We start from the raw sequence: 21,245 nt of genomic DNA, 5'->3' as shown, positions 1-21,245 counted from the left end.
GTGCCAGGCCTTGTGCACCAAAAAATCTTTATGCACACTTGGCTTTTAAACCCTTGGCATACCGTAAAACACATCTACTCTCTGGCCCATGTTCTACATCTGGATTATTCTTATAATATGGAGACTCTAATGACAGATGCCAATTATTAATATATATATATATAATTGTTGCTTTCTGGCACTGTGTTTTGGCCTATGGTGTAATGCCATTCAATCTGCTGCACCACATACGGGTAAAAATATACCAATTATTCTCTGCCTGTAGAGACAAATATTCCATAAATTAAACTCCACTCTAAAATCTAGCTTCCCTAGCTGGGAACCATGAGAAATGGGTAATATGTTAACAGTATCAATGTAATTATATGATGATCAGCAGAATAAATCTCAGGACAGATGAGCAGAAGACACCACTTTATAATACAATTTTGGAAATTGTAAAAGTGCAACTGTATACATTTCTTGCCTGATCAAAATCCCATTCCCATTCAAGACATTATTCAGCCAAACTTCATCAGTTCCTATTTACCTTTTCCCAACTGGGCCCCATCATTCATATGCTCAGAAATATGCATTAATATTGCTAGGAGACTATAGTTGCTACACCCTGATAGCTATAAATAATTAGTCTTCTCCTTTTTTTTGTCAGAGTAACTGCATTGACATGACATCTCTTATGTAGCTTTAGTAGGCTATCAACCTCCATGCAGTGCCATGGGACAAAATTAGTGGCATTGAATCAAGAGATTATTAAAAGTGGAGTAATAATAATATAAGCTGATGAACTGAAGAGACAGACCTTTGTCTATCTGTACCTGTGCTTGACATTATGAATATCAGGATGAAGTTACAAAAGATACCAGAAACAGTCCAGAGGAAATTAGTGTCGGTCATGAAACAGCAGCGGACATAAAAGTGAACATTACACATAATTATGAATAACATCACCTCAAAGAGGTTTTTAGCCAAGACACTAAGTGCAATCAACCTTAACTGGGCCTTTTTCTGGGAAGCAACTCGTATAACTTCATTTTTTTTAGATCTTGCCTATATAGATGAAACTAATAGACATGATTGTAGCAAAGAGCAGCATCTCCAACTCATGATGTTTGTACCAGCAGCCTGTGAAACAATTCAAGAAAAATAAAAGCAAGTCGGCTTTGTCCTATGATCTGCAATGCTCCTGCCTTAAACTAAGTTGCGTTAACACCAAGTTTAGTTGTGCATTGGTAACACTACCACAATAAAAAACAGAGGTTGAAGTACAAGTTGACATCTAAACTATGTTAGACTCAACAGATTTCCTTCCTTTGATTTCAAACCTACAATTTAACATAAAAGTCAGAAGACATAACTAAAACACAGGAGATGTAGTCAGTCAAAACGGAATATTGCGTTGATTATGAGATCTAGTGGGAAAAAAACAAGCACTGCCACTTCAGAATTGGGATAGTTACCAAAGTGCATGGACTGAGTAAATACGGAATACCGTAGGTATTGTGAGAGGGTGAGTGGTGATAGAAAAATACATGGTAAAAAGCTGTGACTGAGACCCTGTGGATTGATTTGGTGCTTACGTTACATTAAAGGCTAATATCCCCTACCCTCCCAAAAATAAAGCTATACCAGTGATCATCACAGTCAAAGGACTGAGGTTTATGACCCTCAACACCAAACAAAATATTATCAAATACAAGTTTATAGGGAAAGGGAGGAGCAAAAACATTACTGCAAAAAAGAAAATTAACAAAAATAATGACATCCCTCTGAAATATGACATTTATACATTTTTTTTCAGCCACCTGGAAATGTTTCTTGTAGAGATCTTGAAATTTTCTGAAGGACTGCTCTGTTGTTTCCATTGTTGAAAAGATATGGAAAGTTGCATTCAAGCAGTCTACCCAGTGCTGGTGACGAATATACAGCTAGTACACAATCTTCATTCTTTTAGTCAAAAAGTAGCAACCAAAACTAATTTAATAACTTTTTAGCACAAGGAATTGCACCTTTCCATGGACTCTTCCTCCAGTTGTACTATGCAGACACTTTGTTGTCCTTCTGGAAAAAAATAAAAAAGACAAAAGAAACTTCTTTTAAAACTGAGCAGTAAATGTCTCCTATTAGTACCTACAGCAAAATCTACCAAGTTTTCAATAAACATATTGGCCAATTATTTTTTATGGACATAATTTTAAAACCTTTTTGTATTGATGCCATGTTTTTCATATAGCCAAAAGCTTGTATTTTTGCCCCAGCTTTTTGAGGTAAAAGGTTAAAGGCGCAATACCCAAGTCCTGTGGTCATCTGAAGTATTACAATAACAGAATTTCTAAAAGCTGACAGTTTTTGTACACCTTCAATTCCATCATGATCAGATAAAAATTGTTATGCGCCGAAACGACACCTTGCACACGGAGTCTGACATGTATTATTCTATTAGTCGTGTAAATTTCACAGAACGAAACAATACAGTCTGTCATCAAACAGTAAGGATCATTGTGTGGTCCTCTCACTTAAAAATAAAATGTAAATATTCTGAAATCGCATAAAGACCAAGGCGAGTTTCAATTGCTGACCAAGGAGCTGCGTAATTATCTCGATTGTTTCAATGATTATTTCAATGCCGTATTTGATGCTTTGCTAGCAATACTGGTGCCATATTTCCATGAACCGATTGATCCTGAACAGCGGCTGGTAGAAGGGACACACAAACACACACTTTAAGAGTTAAATTGTGTCATTGCATTAGAAAAGTGTATGCACACTAGGCAAGGACCCTTCCTGAATCCACAGACAGGCTATTTTAAAGACGTGGTGAAATGAAAAATATTTCTTTCACATTTTTAGAGCATACCCACGGACATATCCATCATTAGATGCCAAACAAAACTTTTAAAAAAAGTGTATTCTTGTCAAAAGTCCCTAAAACTCGATTTTTAATTACTTCCTGTAAACGCAAACGTACTGTGTGATGACATAGATAGACCCTTATGAATATATATGAATCTTGATTTCATTCACCTGTTTTATTCCCATAGCTCACGCCGGATTTGAATTAGCCCACTCTTGGTCTGCTGCGTTCTTTATCTAACATGACGGCCAGACGGTGCATTACTAGTTTTAAACTTAAACAGTACATTGAAATATGTATCTGAAAACATTGGAGGTGAGAAATAAGCGATGGAAGGCATAATAGTGCCGCTAGAATTGCGCCCCTCGCTCTGCCTGCCTCAGCTGCGCTATGATCAGTGCAGTGTGTGTCCAGAGATCCCATAACCTGGAGGGGATTGGACCGTCGGTTGACACTGTGATTGGTTAAAGAAAAACACACCTGTTTCTGAGCTAAATTTAGCAAAAACGTTAGCAATAAAGCCATTTCATGACGTCTTTAAAAAAGGTACAGACTCGAAACACTGCAACATTCAGATCAGATCAGAGCTTGCAAGGCCATCATATTTCTAAAAATCTGATCACAGACATGGTGATGGAGAAAATCTAACCTGAACCGAGTGTGACAATTTTAGGCAAAACATACAGACTCAGTGTGCAAGAGCCATAACCCTCTACTGATCAAAGGGTAGACCCTCTCCCTCATGCTAAACTTAAAAGTGACTTCTACGTTCCACTTCTCCCCAAAAAGACAACTTCACATTCTGAATGACAAGCCTAATATTATTATTTCATTTTGGCTATGTGCAATGACTGCAAGCCAATGTTCAGAGGCATTGTCAGCATTTGTCTTAATTTCTTTAATTGATATTTTATTGACTCAACATTGACTCAATTACTAGGTTCCAGGGCGTTTTAGTGTTTTAGAATGGTATAACAATTAATTGTATCTATTTCATAAAGGATTTTACTTGATTATTAAAACTTTTTTTGCTTGATAACTGGTAATTTCAAGTTGTTTTTTAATGCCCGCGGAATATTAACTTTCAAGCCGCGGAATCAAGAATTGCTCTCCACGGAATCAAGACTTTTTCTCCGCGGAATCCTGGGGGGACTATACGGTATAGTAATTGCAATCGCTCCCCTGTTTCAACGTCGGTAAACGTTCTTCAAGGTGTAAATTCTGCATTATTCTCAATATTAATATTTGTAGATCAGAGCTTGCAAGGCCATCATATTTCTAAAAATCTGATCAAATTTACCCTGTACTCTGGTAAGTCGGCAAACTCCCGGCCTCCCTGGCTGTTTCTGTATGCTCCCCTATAGCCACCGCCTCCATGGGGAGGTCCAAAGGACCCTCGGCTGTTAGAGCGACCTCTGCCCCCACGGAAGCCCATGCCACCGCCACGCCCACGGTAACCACCGCGGCCTCGGTTCTGGCGTAAGGGGATGCCAAATGTCTCTGAGTTCATCCGCCTCTCCTCAGCCCAGGTCTGTCTCCGTTCCCTGCACGAAACAGTAACAGAGTGGATGGTCAGGTTTCAAACTATTTTGTCATCATAGGTGAAAACTTCTCAAAAGAAATTCTGGGGGGAAGGGGAGGGGGGGTAGAAGGGGGGGGGGGGGGTAGAAGGGGGGGGGGGGTAGAAAACCAATCTACAAGTTCATGACATCACATCATTTTCGCCACATGTCACGCTCATACCATGAACTATACATCAGGTGATTTAAGAAAATAAGCACCAAAGCCAAGTATCACTTGAAGTAAAAAAATCACACCCTGTGTGAAGTGGGCGGTGTCTTGCTAGCTAATCACAATACTGAATGGAGTCAACCAATCATGTACAAAAGATAAATACATTTATTGAAACACTCTTTATGATGGACGAAACCATAACTTGAAAAAACACAAATTTATGTTTTTTTTCAAGTTATGGTTTCTTATATAGGGCTATGCACATGTGTCATGTGACACTGGCCAATCACAGTCCTGAATAGATTGTGATTGGCCAATCACGGTGCAGGATAATTGTACAAATTTCCAAACCTCACTTATAGGGGGCGGTTTCACCGCCCAAAAAATCACACCCTGTGTGAAGTGGGCGGTGTCTTGCTAGCTAATCACAATACTGAATGGAGTCAACCAATCATGTACAAAAGATAAATACATTTATTGAAACACTCTTTATGATGGACGAAACCATAACTTGAAAAAACACAAATTTATGTTTTTTTTCAAGTTATGGTTTCTTATATAGGACTATGCACATGTGTCATGTGACACTGGCCAATCACAGTCCTGAATAGACTGTGATTGGCCAATCACGTTGCAGGGTTAGGCGGGGTACTTTTTGGCCAATCACAGCGCAGGATAATTGTACAAATTTCCAAACCTCACTTATAGGGGCGGTTTCACCGCCCAAAAAAAATATATATATATGTAATAAAATAAATAATACACAGTGGCAAATACAATAATGACTGTAATTGGTAGATCATTTTATCACATTTACCTTGGGAACACCAAGCCTCCAGACTTTTCATTCGCTTTCCTAATGAAAATAAAATAACAACAATAGTCATTTCATGGACATCAAGATTCCAAATGGTGGCTGGTTCAATCACATGTAAGGACAAGGACTAACACTGCATGTATATGAACCAGCATGCTCCAATGACAAAACACTGTCACAGCACCCTGCAGCAGGTATTTACTTGCGGCTTTACTTGTCCTTGTACACAAGGTAGTAGACTACTGTAGCACTAGCAGTTAAGCACACTTATCTGACCCCTGCCATTATGTAATGCACCACCTAGTAATAATGTTGGTGCACTGTACCTTTGTTTGCTAGCTAGTATGCCATTACATGACTTGGCATTCAAGTGTTTCTGTTTTTTATCTGTAGGCCTATACCTGGTGTCATCACAAGAGATGTTGTCGAAGAATGACTTAGACTTGTCGTAGTAACAGTTGGGGCCCAGCGGGTCTCCTTCATCAACGTTCCCTTCACTGTTCTGGGTCTCCACGCCCGAGTCTCCTTTATCCTCTCCATTCACCGCCTTCTCTGGCTTGTCACTCTTCTCATCTGGATGATGAAAGGTTTGATGTTTACTTGATTATCCCTTTAGGGAGCTTCTCTTTATCAGGTATAGCAGGTTGATCAAAATACACAAAAGGTAAAGAAAACGAGATCTGTGAATCCACAACGTGCTCGTACCATAATGCAAAAGGTAAAAACTGCCTCAATAATATATTTAGTTTGGTCTGCTCCAGTTACTCCCATAATATAGCAGCTACAAGGCATATTAGGGGACCACAGTGATTGTGCAGGATGGCCTGGAAAATTTTTCATATCGGTTTGATTAAATAAATATACAAACAACTTCCAGTGAGAAAAAAGTAATGAAGTACTGCCATCATCAAAATGAAACTTTTGAGGCAAAAAAAACACTACAGTAATGCTGTTTTTCCATGAACCATTTGTGAAAAAGTATTGAGAATATCCTGTTTTTCAGTGTTACTATGAACGTACTGTATACTGTATGCTACCTTTGCTACCCAACTTCAGCTTGCTCTGAAACTCCCTGTCGATCTCCTCTTTGTTGAACTGGGCGTTTGCGCTCTCAAAGTCGAAGTCTTTCTCAAACTTCATGGGTCCATCGCGGCGCACATTGAAGCGTCCCCGGCCGCGGTGACCGCCTCCTCCTTATTTTTCAACATACTTGGAAGTTTTTTTTTGATTCACAAACATCATCTTGAGTATATTAGGTGGTTCTAGTTAGCTGCTTTCCATATCTTCTAAGTTCTGACAGTTGTAAAAGATTGAAAAAAAAAATCACACAACAAAGTAATAATGAACTGTTTATTTTATGCATAAAAACAGTCCAATGAGGCCCACGATGGAGGACACCATGCTGGATTCAAAGACAAAACATGTGGCTATGACTCCAGAAACTGTTAAAGGAAACCAGAGGACAAAAATGTTTTTCTGTAAATATACTTTTACTGCTCCTAGTATTGATGATCTCTTGTATAGTATTGTATCTTTATATGTATTGATACATTAAATACACAGGACCACAATGGAAACAAGCCCTCAGGGCTTTTTGTGTTAACCTTTTAGCATTATTGTATAACTGTACCTTTTGCAAACTGTTAATAAAGTATTCAATCAATACAATTTATTTTTAAAACACAAAATAACATGACCATCACCTGTGCATACTGGGCGTGTTCAATGTTCTGACTACCACCTTACATTTCAGTAATTCAGCAGGGGTCTTCAACCCTTTTCAGGACAAGGACCGCTGAGAGACGAAGCAGGGACCCCCTCCACATAGATATTTATCTGAATGTCTCATCAACGTCTGACCGTGGAGAAATTTGAGACTAGATTGGAAGTATTCAGGTTTTTCCTGTCAACTGCCTATATAGGCTGCATCCAAGTGATGCTGCAGCTTTGATGGCTTCATAGATGTCTTTGACAGCACTATCATCAGAGCTGTTTTTTGTTTGTTTGGGCAATATCTTTGCTAATATGTTGGATTCGTATTCATGTGTATTTTCAGACATTTGAAGTTTTTTAAATAATTTAAAAATAAATGGTCCTATCACACAATAATATGGCAGCCCCCCCACCCCTGTATGAACTCTGAGAAGCACCTATGGGGTCTGAGACCCCCTGTTGAAGACCCATGCCCTACAGCAAACAGCAGTAAACACTTTGTTATAAACATCTACAGTATCAGGACAAGGGTTTAAATTTCATATCAACAAAGATTATACCCATATATGCTATGACATTCAATACTATTCAATTGTGTACCAACAACAATTGGTACACATTACACAATGGGCCAGAGATCTACTGATTACATCTTTCTCTCGTGTTTTTGCGTATGGCGGCTACCAAATAACAGGACCACCATGCAGGGCTCTGTGGATTCTTATACACCACCAGTTTAAACTTGACATCATCTGTTAAACTCCTAGAACATTCGTCAAAAATCTGATCTAAAAAGCTTACAACGCGTCTATTTTCGCAAACATATTTAGTGTAGAGTGAAAACAGGAAGGATCCGGTCAACCAAGTATAGGATTTAAGTGGTTATACCAGTTGTTCCAAACTGGTGTGCCAAGGAAAACTTATGTTACGACCCCACTTAGCTGTGATGAGGTTAGATATTACATTGTTTATTACAATTCAATTCAACCAAATCAAGTCTCCAAAAAAATAAGGTCCAATACACATTGCAGTTCTTTTCACTGAACAATGCTTCCCCTTACATTAGTGCAAGGCTTTGTGTGCCATAAATATTAACATGTAAAGCTATGGCATTTGTGTTTCTTTCTTAAGTGTGTCACAGCACTGAAATAGCTGAGAACCACTCTTCCTATCAATTAACTTCCCTCTTAATAACATAAAGCCTGATTTATACTTAGTTACATGTCAGTGGGACACACGTGCAAACAAGTATAGCTCAGGCTTTATGCTTTGAACCGGCCGCCTCAATAATGTGCCAAGAGGAAAGATCTTAACATCTATGCATGACAGCCATGCTGTATTTACAAAGGCTGCTCTGTGCATAACTGTCCCTTGGTTTCCAGAAGGTGGCACGACCGTTTCCTGTTCCAGTTCAGTTTCCCATAGCTTATTAGCTCAGCAACAGATTTGAACCAGAAATACATATGAAGGTGTCATATGTGTTTACGTGTTTGTGGTTCAAACCTGCTGCCTAGCCAATTAAACAAACCGATGGGAAACTTAACTGGAACAGTGAACAGTTATGCCACCGTCTGGAAACCTGGGACAACAGTTATGCACAGAGCCCATTAGAAGATGGTAAAACTGAAATCAAATACTGTATATTCTACTGACAATGAGCCACACTGACCTACATACTTATTACTTAGTGACTTGATGCAAATAAATAGCTATTCAACAACCTAGCAGTAAACAGTTTGATCTATGAATGTATATGCTCATAACTGGAACACATTTTAAAATGAATTCACGTTCAGAAGTGCTGCACCACCATCAAGCTAAAGTTGAAAAAGAACTGCGTAAAACAACTTGGTTATAACTACACAACAAATGAACACCTTTTGATTATTGTTCATAGACTTTCAATCATCTGGGGACCTTAGTAATGATCTAGCATTAAGGCAGACCATAATATATTTTCTATACATTTCCTGAGCACAATCAAGTACATTAAAGGTAGCTTTGCATGTCACACTGACATATTTTTAAAGAGAAAAATACATAAGAAAAGAAAAAAATATTAATTTTAACTCTTAAATTAACGCTAATTTGCATTAGTGCTGTCAGTGCCAGGCCTTGTGCACCAAAAAATCTTTATGCACACTTGGCTTTTAAACCCTTGGCATACCGTAAAACACATCTACTCTCTGGCCCATGTTCTACATCTGGATTATTCTTATAATATGGAGACTCTAATGACAGATGCCAATTATTAATATATATATATATAATTGTTGCTTTCTGGCACTGTGTTTTGGCCTATGGTGTAATGCCATTCAATCTGCTGCACCACATACGGGTAAAAATATACCAATTATTCTCTGCCTGTAGAGACAAATATTCCATAAATTAAACTCCACTCTAAAATCTAGCTTCCCTAGCTGGGAACCATGAGAAATGGGTAATATGTTAACAGTATCAATGTAATTATATGATGATCAGCAGAATAAATCTCAGGACAGATGAGCAGAAGACACCACTTTATAATACAATTTTGGAAATTGTAAAAGTGCAACTGTATACATTTCTTGCCTGATCAAAATCCCATTCCCATTCAAGACATTATTCAGCCAAACTTCATCAGTTCCTATTTACCTTTTCCCAACTGGGCCCCATCATTCATATGCTCAGAAATATGCATTAATATTGCTAGGAGACTATAGTTGCTACACCCTGATAGCTATAAATAATTAGTCTTCTCCTTTTTTTTGTCAGAGTAACTGCATTGACATGACATCTCTTATGTAGCTTTAGTAGGCTATCAACCTCCATGCAGTGCCATGGGACAAAATTAGTGGCATTGAATCAAGAGATTATTAAAAGTGGAGTAATAATAATATAAGCTGATGAACTGAAGAGACAGACCTTTGTCTATCTGTACCTGTGCTTGACATTATGAATATCAGGATGAAGTTACAAAAGATACCAGAAACAGTCCAGAGGAAATTAGTGTCGGTCATGAAACAGCAGCGGACATAAAAGTGAACATTACACATAATTATGAATAACATCACCTCAAAGAGGTTTTTAGCCAAGACACTAAGTGCAATCAACCTTAACTGGGCCTTTTTCTGGGAAGCAACTCGTATAACTTCATTTTTTTTAGATCTTGCCTATATAGATGAAACTAATAGACATGATTGTAGCAAAGAGCAGCATCTCCAACTCATGATGTTTGTACCAGCAGCCTGTGAAACAATTCAAGAAAAATAAAAGCAAGTCGGCTTTGTCCTATGATCTGCAATGCTCCTGCCTTAAACTAAGTTGCGTTAACACCAAGTTTAGTTGTGCATTGGTAACACTACCACAATAAAAAACAGAGGTTGAAGTACAAGTTGACATCTAAACTATGTTAGACTCAACAGATTTCCTTCCTTTGATTTCAAACCTACAATTTAACATAAAAGTCAGAAGACATAACTAAAACACAGGAGATGTAGTCAGTCAAAACGGAATATTGCGTTGATTATGAGATCTAGTGGGAAAAAAACAAGCACTGCCACTTCAGAATTGGGATAGTTACCAAAGTGCATGGACTGAGTAAATACGGAATACCGTAGGTATTGTGAGAGGGTGAGTGGTGATAGAAAAATACATGGTAAAAAGCTGTGACTGAGACCCTGTGGATTGATTTGGTGCTTACGTTACATTAAAGGCTAATATCCCCTACCCTCCCAAAAATAAAGCTATACCAGTGATCATCACAGTCAAAGGACTGAGGTTTATGACCCTCAACACCAAACAAAATATTATCAAATACAAGTTTATAGGGAAAGGGAGGAGCAAAAACATTACTGCAAAAAAGAAAATTAACAAAAATAATGACATCCCTCTGAAATATGACATTTATACATTTTTTTTCAGCCACCTGGAAATGTTTCTTGTAGAGATCTTGAAATTTTCTGAAGGACTGCTCTGTTGTTTCCATTGTTGAAAAGATATGGAAAGTTGCATTCAAGCAGTCTACCCAGTGCTGGTGACGAATATACAGCTAGTACACAATCTTCATTCTTTTAGTCAAAAAGTAGCAACCAAAACTAATTTAATAACTTTTTAGCACAAGGAATTGCACCTTTCCATGGACTCTTCCTCCAGTTGTACTATGCAGACACTTTGTTGTCCTTCTGGAAAAAAATAAAAAAGACAAAAGAAACTTCTTTTAAAACTGAGCAGTAAATGTCTCCTATTAGTACCTACAGCAAAATCTACCAAGTTTTCAATAAACATATTGGCCAATTATTTTTTATGGACATAATTTTAAAACCTTTTTGTATTGATGCCATGTTTTTCATATAGCCAAAAGCTTGTATTTTTGCCCCAGCTTTTTGAGGTAAAAGGTTAAAGGCGCAATACCCAAGTCCTGTGGTCATCTGAAGTATTACAATAACAGAATTTCTAAAAGCTGACAGTTTTTGTACACCTTCAATTCCATCATGATCAGATAAAAATTGTTATGCGCCGAAACGACACCTTGCACACGGAGTCTGACATGTATTATTCTATTAGTCGTGTAAATTTCACAGAACGAAACAATACAGTCTGTCATCAAACAGTAAGGATCATTGTGTGGTCCTCTCACTTAAAAATAAAATGTAAATATTCTGAAATCGCATAAAGACCAAGGCGAGTTTCAATTGCTGACCAAGGAGCTGCGTAATTATCTCGATTGTTTCAATGATTATTTCAATGCCGTATTTGATGCTTTGCTAGCAATACTGGTGCCATATTTCCATGAACCGATTGATCCTGAACAGCGGCTGGTAGAAGGGACACACAAACACACACTTTAAGAGTTAAATTGTGTCATTGCATTAGAAAAGTGTATGCACACTAGGCAAGGACCCTTCCTGAATCCACAGACAGGCTATTTTAAAGACGTGGTGAAATGAAAAATATTTCTTTCACATTTTTAGAGCATACCCACGGACATATCCATCATTAGATGCCAAACAAAACTTTTAAAAAAAGTGTATTCTTGTCAAAAGTCCCTAAAACTCGATTTTTAATTACTTCCTGTAAACGCAAACGTACTGTGTGATGACATAGATAGACCCTTATGAATATATATGAATCTTGATTTCATTCACCTGTTTTATTCCCATAGCTCACGCCGGATTTGAATTAGCCCACTCTTGGTCTGCTGCGTTCTTTATCTAACATGACGGCCAGACGGTGCATTACTAGTTTTAAACTTAAACAGTACATTGAAATATGTATCTGAAAACATTGGAGGTGAGAAATAAGCGATGGAAGGCATAATAGTGCCGCTAGAATTGCGCCCCTCGCTCTGCCTGCCTCAGCTGCGCTATGATCAGTGCAGTGTGTGTCCAGAGATCCCATAACCTGGAGGGGATTGGACCGTCGGTTGACACTGTGATTGGTTAAAGAAAAACACACCTGTTTCTGAGCTAAATTTAGCAAAAACGTTAGCAATAAAGCCATTTCATGACGTCTTTAAAAAAGGTACAGACTCGAAACACTGCAACATTCAGATCAGATCAGAGCTTGCAAGGCCATCATATTTCTAAAAATCTGATCACAGACATGGTGATGGAGAAAATCTAACCTGAACCGAGTGTGACAATTTTAGGCAAAACATACAGACTCAGTGTGCAAGAGCCATAACCCTCTACTGATCAAAGGGTAGACCCTCTCCCTCATGCTAAACTTAAAAGTGACTTCTACGTTCCACTTCTCCCCAAAAAGACAACTTCACATTCTGAATGACAAGCCTAATATTATTATTTCATTTTGGCTATGTGCAATGACTGCAAGCCAATGTTCAGAGGCATTGTCAGCATTTGTCTTAATTTCTTTAATTGATATTTTATTGACTCAACATTGACTCAATTACTAGGTTCCAGGGCGTTTTAGTGTTTTAGAATGGTATAACAATTAATTGTATCTATTTCATAAAGGATTTTACTTGATTATTAAAACTTTTTTTGCTTGATAACTGGTAATTTCAAGTTGTTTTTTAATGCCCGCGGAATATTAACTTTCAAGCCGCGGAATCAAGAATTGCTCTCCACGGAATCAAGACTTTTTCTCCGCGGAATCCTGGGGGGACTATACGGTATAGTAATTGCAATCGCTCCCCTGTTTCAACGTCGGTAAACGTTCTTCAAGGTGTAAATTCTGCATTATTCTCAATATTAATATTTGTAGATCAGAGCTTGCAAGGCCATCATATTTCTAAAAATCTGATCAAATTTACCCTGTACTCTGGTAAGTCGGCAAACTCCCGGCCTCCCTGGCTGTTTCTGTATGCTCCCCTATAGCCACCGCCTCCATGGGGAGGTCCAAAGGACCCTCGGCTGTTAGAGCGACCTCTGCCCCCACGGAAGCCCATGCCACCGCCACGCCCACGGTAACCACCGCGGCCTCGGTTCTGGCGTAAGGGGATGCCAAATGTCTCTGAGTTCATCCGCCTCTCCTCAGCCCAGGTCTGTCTCCGTTCCCTGCACGAAACAGTAACAGAGTGGATGGTCAGGTTTCAAACTATTTTGTCATCATAGGTGAAAACTTCTCAAAAGAAATTCTGGGGGGAAGGGGAGGGGGGGTAGAAGGGGGGGGGGGGGTAGAAGGGGGGGGGGGGTAGAAAACCAATCTACAAGTTCATGACATCACATCATTTTCGCCACATGTCACGCTCATACCATGAACTATACATCAGGTGATTTAAGAAAATAAGCACCAAAGCCAAGTATCACTTGAAGTAAAAAAATCACACCCTGTGTGAAGTGGGCGGTGTCTTGCTAGCTAATCACAATACTGAATGGAGTCAACCAATCATGTACAAAAGATAAATACATTTATTGAAACACTCTTTATGATGGACGAAACCATAACTTGAAAAAACACAAATTTATGTTTTTTTTCAAGTTATGGTTTCTTATATAGGGCTATGCACATGTGTCATGTGACACTGGCCAATCACAGTCCTGAATAGATTGTGATTGGCCAATCACGGTGCAGGATAATTGTACAAATTTCCAAACCTCACTTATAGGGGGCGGTTTCACCGCCCAAAAAATCACACCCTGTGTGAAGTGGGCGGTGTCTTGCTAGCTAATCACAATACTGAATGGAGTCAACCAATCATGTACAAAAGATAAATACATTTATTGAAACACTCTTTATGATGGACGAAACCATAACTTGAAAAAACACAAATTTATGTTTTTTTTCAAGTTATGGTTTCTTATATAGGACTATGCACATGTGTCATGTGACACTGGCCAATCACAGTCCTGAATAGACTGTGATTGGCCAATCACGTTGCAGGGTTAGGCGGGGTACTTTTTGGCCAATCACAGCGCAGGATAATTGTACAAATTTCCAAACCTCACTTATAGGGGCGGTTTCACCGCCCAAAAAAAATATATATATATGTAATAAAATAAATAATACACAGTGGCAAATACAATAATGACTGTAATTGGTAGATCATTTTATCACATTTACCTTGGGAACACCAAGCCTCCAGACTTTTCATTCGCTTTCCTAATGAAAATAAAATAACAACAATAGTCATTTCATGGACATCAAGATTCCAAATGGTGGCTGGTTCAATCACATGTAAGGACAAGGACTAACACTGCATGTATATGAACCAGCATGCTCCAATGACAAAACACTGTCACAGCACCCTGCAGCAGGTATTTACTTGCGGCTTTACTTGTCCTTGTACACAAGGTAGTAGACTACTGTAGCACTAGCAGTTAAGCACACTTATCTGACCCCTGCCATTATGTAATGCACCACCTAGTAATAATGTTGGTGCACTGTACCTTTGTTTGCTAGCTAGTATGCCATTACATGACTTGGCATTCAAGTGTTTCTGTTTTTTATCTGTAGGCCTATACCTGGTGTCATCACAAGAGATGTTGTCGAAGAATGACTTAGACTTGTCGTAGTAACAGTTGGGGCCCAGCGGGTCTCCTTCATCAACGTTCCCTTCACTGTTCTGGGTCTCCACGCCCGAGTCTCCTTTATCCTCTCCATTCACCGCCTTCTCTGGCTTGTCACTCTTCTCATCTGGATGATGAAAGGTTTGATGTTTACTTGATTATCCCTTTAGGGAGCTTCTCTTTATCAGGTATAGCAGGTTGATCAAAATACACAAAAGGTAAAGAAAACGAGATCTGTGAATCCACAACGTGCTCGTACCATAATGCAAAAGGTAAAAACTGCCTCAATAATATATTTAGTTTGGTCTGCTCCAGTTACTCCCATAATATAGCAGCTACAAGGCATATTAGGGGACCACAGTGATTGTGCAGGATGGCCTGGAAAATTTTTCATATCGGTTTGATTAAATAAATATACAAACAACTTCCAGTGAGAAAAAAGTAATGAAGTACTGCCATCATCAAAATGAAACTTTTGAGGCAAAAAAAACACTACAGTAATGCTGTTTTTCCATGAACCATTTGTGAAAAAGTATTGAGAATATCCTGTTTTTCAGTGTTACTATGAACGTACTGTATACTGTATGCTACCTTTGCTACCCAACTTCAGCTTGCTCTGAAACTCCCTGTCGATCTCCTCTTTGTTGAACTGGGCGTTTGCGCTCTCAAAGTCGAAGTCTTTCTCAAACTTCATGGGTCCATCGCGGCGCACATTGAAGCGTCCCCGGCCGCGGTGACCGCCTCCTCGACTGCGCCGGTTTGTCGGGGCACCTGCAGCTGCTAAACAGGCACACCAACAAAAAGTGTCAATTACTACCATCTATGGTTGAGCGGATTTCATTCATTTAATTTGATAAATTTAAGTTATACCAAATGACAAGAATGTTTCATGTGCGCACAGGAAATAGTCAAACAAGTCAGACTGTCTGTTAAAACACAAGAGCATACTTGCTGTGACAAAGATTTTCTTTTTCAATTGCCAACCAACATAATGCAAGTGTTCATGGCATGAAGTGTTGGTTATAAAACAGCCCAACACTCCCATTAAAGTCAGATGCAAAACAAACATGGAATGATGCTGTACGGTCACTAATCACAGTTACTAATCACCAACAGTGATTAGCATGACAAGCATAACCTCCAAACGAAGAAATGGCTTATCATTCACCTTTATAGTCATTGACACGAACAGCATGTCAATCTGCACACGTATGCAAACAAACAAACAAATTAAAACAAAAGGAGGGTGTGAGGCTGAATGACTTTCAAAAAAAGAAAAACATGAGATATGGGCTCCATTGCCCAAAAGGGAACTGGAAAGGCATGCAGTCTTTATGGGCATAGAGCTCTTTGTGCAGATGGATTTCAGAGCAGTAGGAGGGTTGGTGGACGGAGGGGGTGGGGTTTAACCTGTGGAACGTCTAGAGGTATCCCTGCCTTCACCTCGTGCCTGCTCAGACTCGGGCTTGTGGACTTTCTGGGCATCTGTGCCTGTAATAGTAGAGTCCTTTAGTCTTCCAAAAATAAAAACACCTTGATCAATCAAGAGTGAGAACAGCCCTGTGCTGTATCGAGATGGGCCACTAGTCTCCTACCTTCTGCAGGAAAAGGCACAATGGTTTCAAATATGGAACCTCTGGAACAAAATGTTAAGCAATTATACAAACTGGCAGGTTTCTTTTCCAATGATTGCTGTTTTAGTGGCACAAAAACAAAACCACACATATTAGAGTATACACTGGGCTGGGCTCTCACCTGAGGCCCTAAAGATAGAGTGGGTAAACCCTGCAGGGGGAGCCCTATCTACAGCAGTGGTGTGATAGACGGAGGTGGGACGGAGCGGAGGCCAGCCCTGGCTGCTGCCGACACCCCTGACAGTCTCACCCCGCCTGGGCTCCATGCCATCCTGATGCTGGCTCTTCTGACTTCCATGGCCGGCGGGGGCGGGGGCTGTACGGCCATGGGCGGGGCTCCTGCGTCCCAGCCCCGGTGCAGGAGCAGTGGGGGCGGAAGATGGAGTCGACGGGGTGGCTTGTACTGCCTGCTCCAAGGTGGGGCTCTTCCTTAGGGCATCCAGGCTGGGGCTACTACGACCTGGAGCAAAAGACAACAGTTAAAGATGACTGGTCTTGACTACTGATAGATAACAGATGGCAATATTTATTTGACCACCATTAAAACCCAGATTGAGGTCAGGTTAGAAAATGCACATCACCTAATTAGGAGTCAAACTTTAGATTACAACAAGGCTCTGTACCGACTTCAAAGCCTAAAACGGACCGGAAGCCCATGGACACAAAAGGAGTAAATAACACCGAAAATGCAGATCATCAAGACAGTCATAATCATGCAGTTATAATCATCAGGACACAGAATAGAAGTTATTGTAAGAAAACCAAGTCACAAAAATATACCACTTATTGAGATTTAACCAAATATGTATATGTTATGGATGCAGTTATTACATTATTTATTAAGTTATTATTTTTAAAGCAAACTTGCATGTATGACAAGTTAATTACTGTAAATCAAATTTCTCACTCAGGAACTCAGGCAATCTTATTAATTCCAGACGGATTTCATGTTTTCTACTTTATCTGGCTTGTAATAAGTGTGTATCTTCTACTGTGAAATCAAATTTTTCCTCAAAATGTCATCCTCATCAAAACAACAGACACAGTAGAGGCACACGGGGGCAGCACCACACAGCGTGGTAAGAATTAGTCAAACAGATTCCGTGGATTTTCCTTTTCAAACCCTCTTTTTGTGGGTATTTTACCTTCGGTACCCAGAGATAGTGAGTGAGTGGGGAGAGCAGAGCCAATTGCACTGCCCTGACACTGGGTTGCTGCTGTGCTTGTGTCACTCCCAAATGAGGGTACTGATCGTCCTGTATAGGAAGGAACAGCAGGCAGAGTATTGAGTGCACTCTTGGTTCCTTTTTTGTCATTTTCCACATGGGCTTCACAATTAAAGTGTGTGTTCAAATTATTCCACAAAGTTGGCATATCTGTAATGCTTAAAGTGTTCAATGTTACAAACTTGCACCCCAATAAATTTAGACCATGAGTCCTGATTAATAATAATTAAAGATATTTAGTAAGTGTGTGTGTGTGTGTGTGTGTGTGTGTGTGTGTGTGTGTGTGTGTGTGTGTGTGTGTGTGTGTGTGTGTGTGTGTGTGTGTGTGTGTGTGTGTGTGTGTGTGTGTGTGTGTGTGTGTGTGTGTGTGTGTGTGTAGGGGGAAAGAGTCACCTCAGTGGTCTGTGCGCGCACTGAGATGAAGAATCAGTTCTTGTAGCATGCCCTATGTGGTCCATGAGCCACACAGTGACCCTGAACCTTTGGATAGCATGCTTGACTGGGCCCCTTCACAGCAAGCTCCTAGTTCAGAATGAATTTCACAGCTTTCTTTTCACACCGACAAAAAGTATGTTTGCATAAAAAGTATGTTTGCATGGCACAAGAGGAGGAAAAGCAATAGTTAACAGACTATTCACTCTTTAATTCTACTTTGCTTACTCCCTTTAACATTATGTGAACCGGAAAAGTTATTCTTACCGACACCAACGGCTCCAAACTGTGGGGAAACCAGAGGGCTGTTGCTGAATTGGCTGTACTGCGGAACTGGGACCCTGTTGAAGAGGCCATAGGAACCAGCAGACTGGAATGGGGTTGAGGCAGTGGAAGCAGCAGATGATGGAGCTGAGCTCATGGAAGACTGCAGAGAGTAACAGACCTTAACTCTAGCATAAAACCTAATTTATAGGGTCAAGTACAACAGTGTCACTTGCCCACAACAACAACGTAGGATGGAGCACAAATTAGGCTTAATCTAGAAAATTGTTTGCTGTGGTTCTTGTCACTCTACCACTTTGTCAAGTAGGTTAATACACTGTGTCATTATTTAGCCATTATTTATTGTAATCACAGTGGTAAGAGATTGAGTAGAAGATGAATTTTACAGTGCAAAAAAAAACACTTTGATTAAGTGTTTCGTTGATTGTATCCTAATTAAATATACCTGGACAATGGCAGGGTCCTGGGGCAGAGAGCATGTTGGCTTAGGTGGCTCACACACAGTCAGGTCCTTGATGTCGCTTCCTCTGAAAATGATGTACTCAAAGATCTCATCTCTGGGCGGGATGGGTCTATCAGTGGGACGATCCTCCGTGCCGAAAGAACGAACTAAAAAGGAAGACACACACATTTTACAATTTAACAACCACTTAAAAGCATTTTCCTCCTGCGCAACACCCAGGAATCATCAGGATTGTGTTGTGCTGCTGTGACTACAATGTTGGAAATTGCTTTTCAATATGCATACAGGAAATTCAAATAACTAAACTCTCTATTCTTACTGAAACGGACCGAGTTGCAACTGTACTTGGACTGCTTTTTTCTCCCTACACCATATCTCTTCACCAAATATAGCCAATCTACAAGCTCACAACGTGTCAACGCATTGTGAGGTTGTAAATCTGCTAATTCTTGGTTAATGTTCCCCCCAGAATAAGGATGTTGGAGTTTAAGAGTTTAAGACCTCTCTAGCAGACCAGTGTAACGTGTAGCACTGTAAGTGACGCCATGATTTACCACTGTGTCTGCCAACTTGGAGGACTAAACATTCAACGCTGCTTACTTAGATAACAAATGTAACTTAACCTGAAACTTCGCAGAAGTAGTGGTGTTGCATTTCAGTTACATACAGTAATAAGTGTATTACAGTGTAATCAATGGACCCTTTTGGTGCATTTCAGACAGGTCGTTATGGTCCTAGCAAAGTTGCCAAGCTGACTCATGTTGCGTGACATACACACAGGTCAACATCATCCGTGATGTTAAACTGTGTGTAGCTTATGTTCTCTTCCAGAGTGTCAATTCATCAGCTGACATGATGGGACATCAGCTGACGAGGATATTTATCCTTCTTGACAGTGCCTAACCACAAATAAAGTTAAATAAATACCTGACTAGTAATGTTGACTAGGTAGCTGGTAGATAGCACGCTAAATTCAGCCATTCAACTTACTAACTGACACCAACAATGTAATAAAATAAAATAAGATACCAAACAACAGACTGGACTGGTCAGCGCCTGCTGGCCAACGAAACCCAATCAAGTTCTCTTACTATACATTTTTTACATATACTATACATTGTTTATAAACAACATTGCACGAGCCTTTTCGTTCAACGAAATTACGTATACCCCACAAAGATGACGTTATTTGCAACGTAATGACAACTAAACAAATAAGCGTCGAGATTCATTTCAGTAAAATAAAATAAAAGCCATTTATTTCAGTTGTAAACACGTCATTGTTTTTGTCGGAACGAAAGACTCGACGAATGCTGCGCGCCGCCGCGTCGCGCAAGCGAAAGTGTCGCTTGTCACTTGTGCCAAAAAAACAGAACAGTGCGATGCGTTGTTGTCAGCTAGTAGATCTGTTCTTTTTGGCTTCTATTTTTTTTCTGCAAAGCAACAACCCGTCGAACTGCGGAACGGGAGCCCCCCGTTCCGTAGTTCGACGGTGTCGCTTTTTCGTCAACAGCTCGCTGGCATCGTTACCTTTGGCGAGAGCGACGGTGGAGTTCTCTGTGTCAATGGTGTAGAGGATTCCCTCGTAGCGAATCTCGGCCTTGGAGATGAGGCTGATTTTGCTCCCCAGATAGGGCGTCCCTCCGCTCATTGTGCCTCCTTCTCTGGGCTCCACAGTCACACTGCTCCTCCGCTAGTTCGATGCCCCCCCCTCCACTTTCTAACTGCGTGGTTAATCGCAGATGAAGCTATCCTCCACCCCCCCAACCTTCCTTGAATGTGTGCTTGTTGTTGTTCTCTAACTCGGCTACACCGCGCACGACCAACCACTACAATATGGCTACCTCATTTTTTCTCCATCGAACGACTCTTCACGCGGGGGTTAATGGGAAATCATAATATCGCGCGTTTACACGCTGGGGTTGGAAAGTAGATCCGCGCCGGGTAGAAACGCTACGGTGTGGACCGTGCGCGCGCACACCGACCCGAAAGACTGGGGATCGATTTCGTTTTTCGGGTTTGCATCCGTCTTGAGCGGATACGGAAACGTATTGTGTTCGTATATCCGTGCGACGAGCTTGGTATTGTCTTCGTTACCGGATACAGTAGGCGGGTTCTTCTAGACCGGCCGGATATGA

The 21,245-nt window shown here is 40.2% G+C and overlaps 2 protein-coding genes across 3 annotated transcripts; both read right to left on the bottom strand.

The window, feature by feature from the left end:
- Positions 1-401: 401 nt before the first annotated feature.
- LOC308092664 (protein LSM14 homolog) lies at positions 402-6,584 on the bottom strand. Its single transcript, XM_080438722.1, has 5 exons — positions 6,440-6,584; positions 5,804-5,975; positions 5,403-5,441; positions 4,152-4,395; positions 402-2,058 (listed from the first exon to the last, which is right to left on the bottom strand). The coding sequence occupies exons 1-5, from the start codon at positions 6,540-6,542 to the stop codon at positions 2,035-2,037; spliced, it is 582 nt and encodes a 193-aa protein (XP_080294848.1). The 5' UTR covers positions 6,543-6,584; the 3' UTR covers positions 402-2,034.
- A 3,037-nt stretch (positions 6,585-9,621) lies between these two features.
- On the bottom strand, positions 9,622-20,932 carry LOC308092704 (protein LSM14 homolog A-like). Of its 2 annotated transcripts, XM_080438790.1 has the most exons (10): positions 20,638-20,932; positions 19,090-19,253; positions 18,627-18,786; positions 17,847-17,957; positions 16,823-17,161; positions 15,659-15,847; positions 15,023-15,194; positions 14,622-14,660; positions 13,372-13,615; positions 9,622-11,278 (listed from the first exon to the last, which is right to left on the bottom strand). In XM_080438790.1, the coding sequence occupies exons 1-10, from the start codon at positions 20,756-20,758 to the stop codon at positions 11,255-11,257; spliced, it is 1,563 nt and encodes a 520-aa protein (XP_080294916.1). In that variant the 5' UTR covers positions 20,759-20,932; the 3' UTR covers positions 9,622-11,254. The 2 variants fall into 2 exon arrangements, with proteins under 2 accessions (XP_080294916.1, XP_080294917.1); XM_080438791.1 differs by lacking the exon at positions 17,847-17,957.
- Positions 20,933-21,245: the final 313 nt, after the last annotated feature.

The sequence above is a fragment of the Gymnoscopelus braueri genome (genome assembly GCF_963280865.1).
Source record: "Gymnoscopelus braueri genome assembly, chromosome: 9".
Lineage (NCBI taxonomy): Eukaryota > Metazoa > Chordata > Actinopteri > Myctophiformes > Myctophidae > Gymnoscopelus > Gymnoscopelus braueri.
This window is presented reverse-complemented; position numbering and strand designations above follow the sequence as displayed.

Coding starts and splice junctions, on each gene's coding strand:
- LOC308092664 (XM_080438722.1), bottom strand. CDS start 6,542: ATGAAGTTTGAGAAAGACTTCGACTTTGAGAGCGCAAACGCCCAGTTC. Junction 4,396..5,402: donor GGAGGCTTGGTGTTCCCAAG/GTAAATGTGATA, acceptor TGTTTCGTGCAG/GGAACGGAGACAGACCTGGG. Junction 2,059..4,151: donor CCGACTTACCAGAGTACAGG/GTAAATTTGATC, acceptor ATTTTTTTCCAG/AAGGACAACAAAGTGTCTGC.
- LOC308092704 (XM_080438790.1), bottom strand. CDS start 20,758: ATGAGCGGAGGGACGCCCTATCTGGGGAGCAAAATCAGCCTCATCTCC. Junction 15,848..16,822: donor CTCTATCTTTAGGGCCTCAG/GTGAGAGCCCAG, acceptor GTGCCTGTTTAG/CAGCTGCAGGTGCCCCGACA. Junction 13,616..14,621: donor GGAGGCTTGGTGTTCCCAAG/GTAAATGTGATA, acceptor TGTTTCGTGCAG/GGAACGGAGACAGACCTGGG.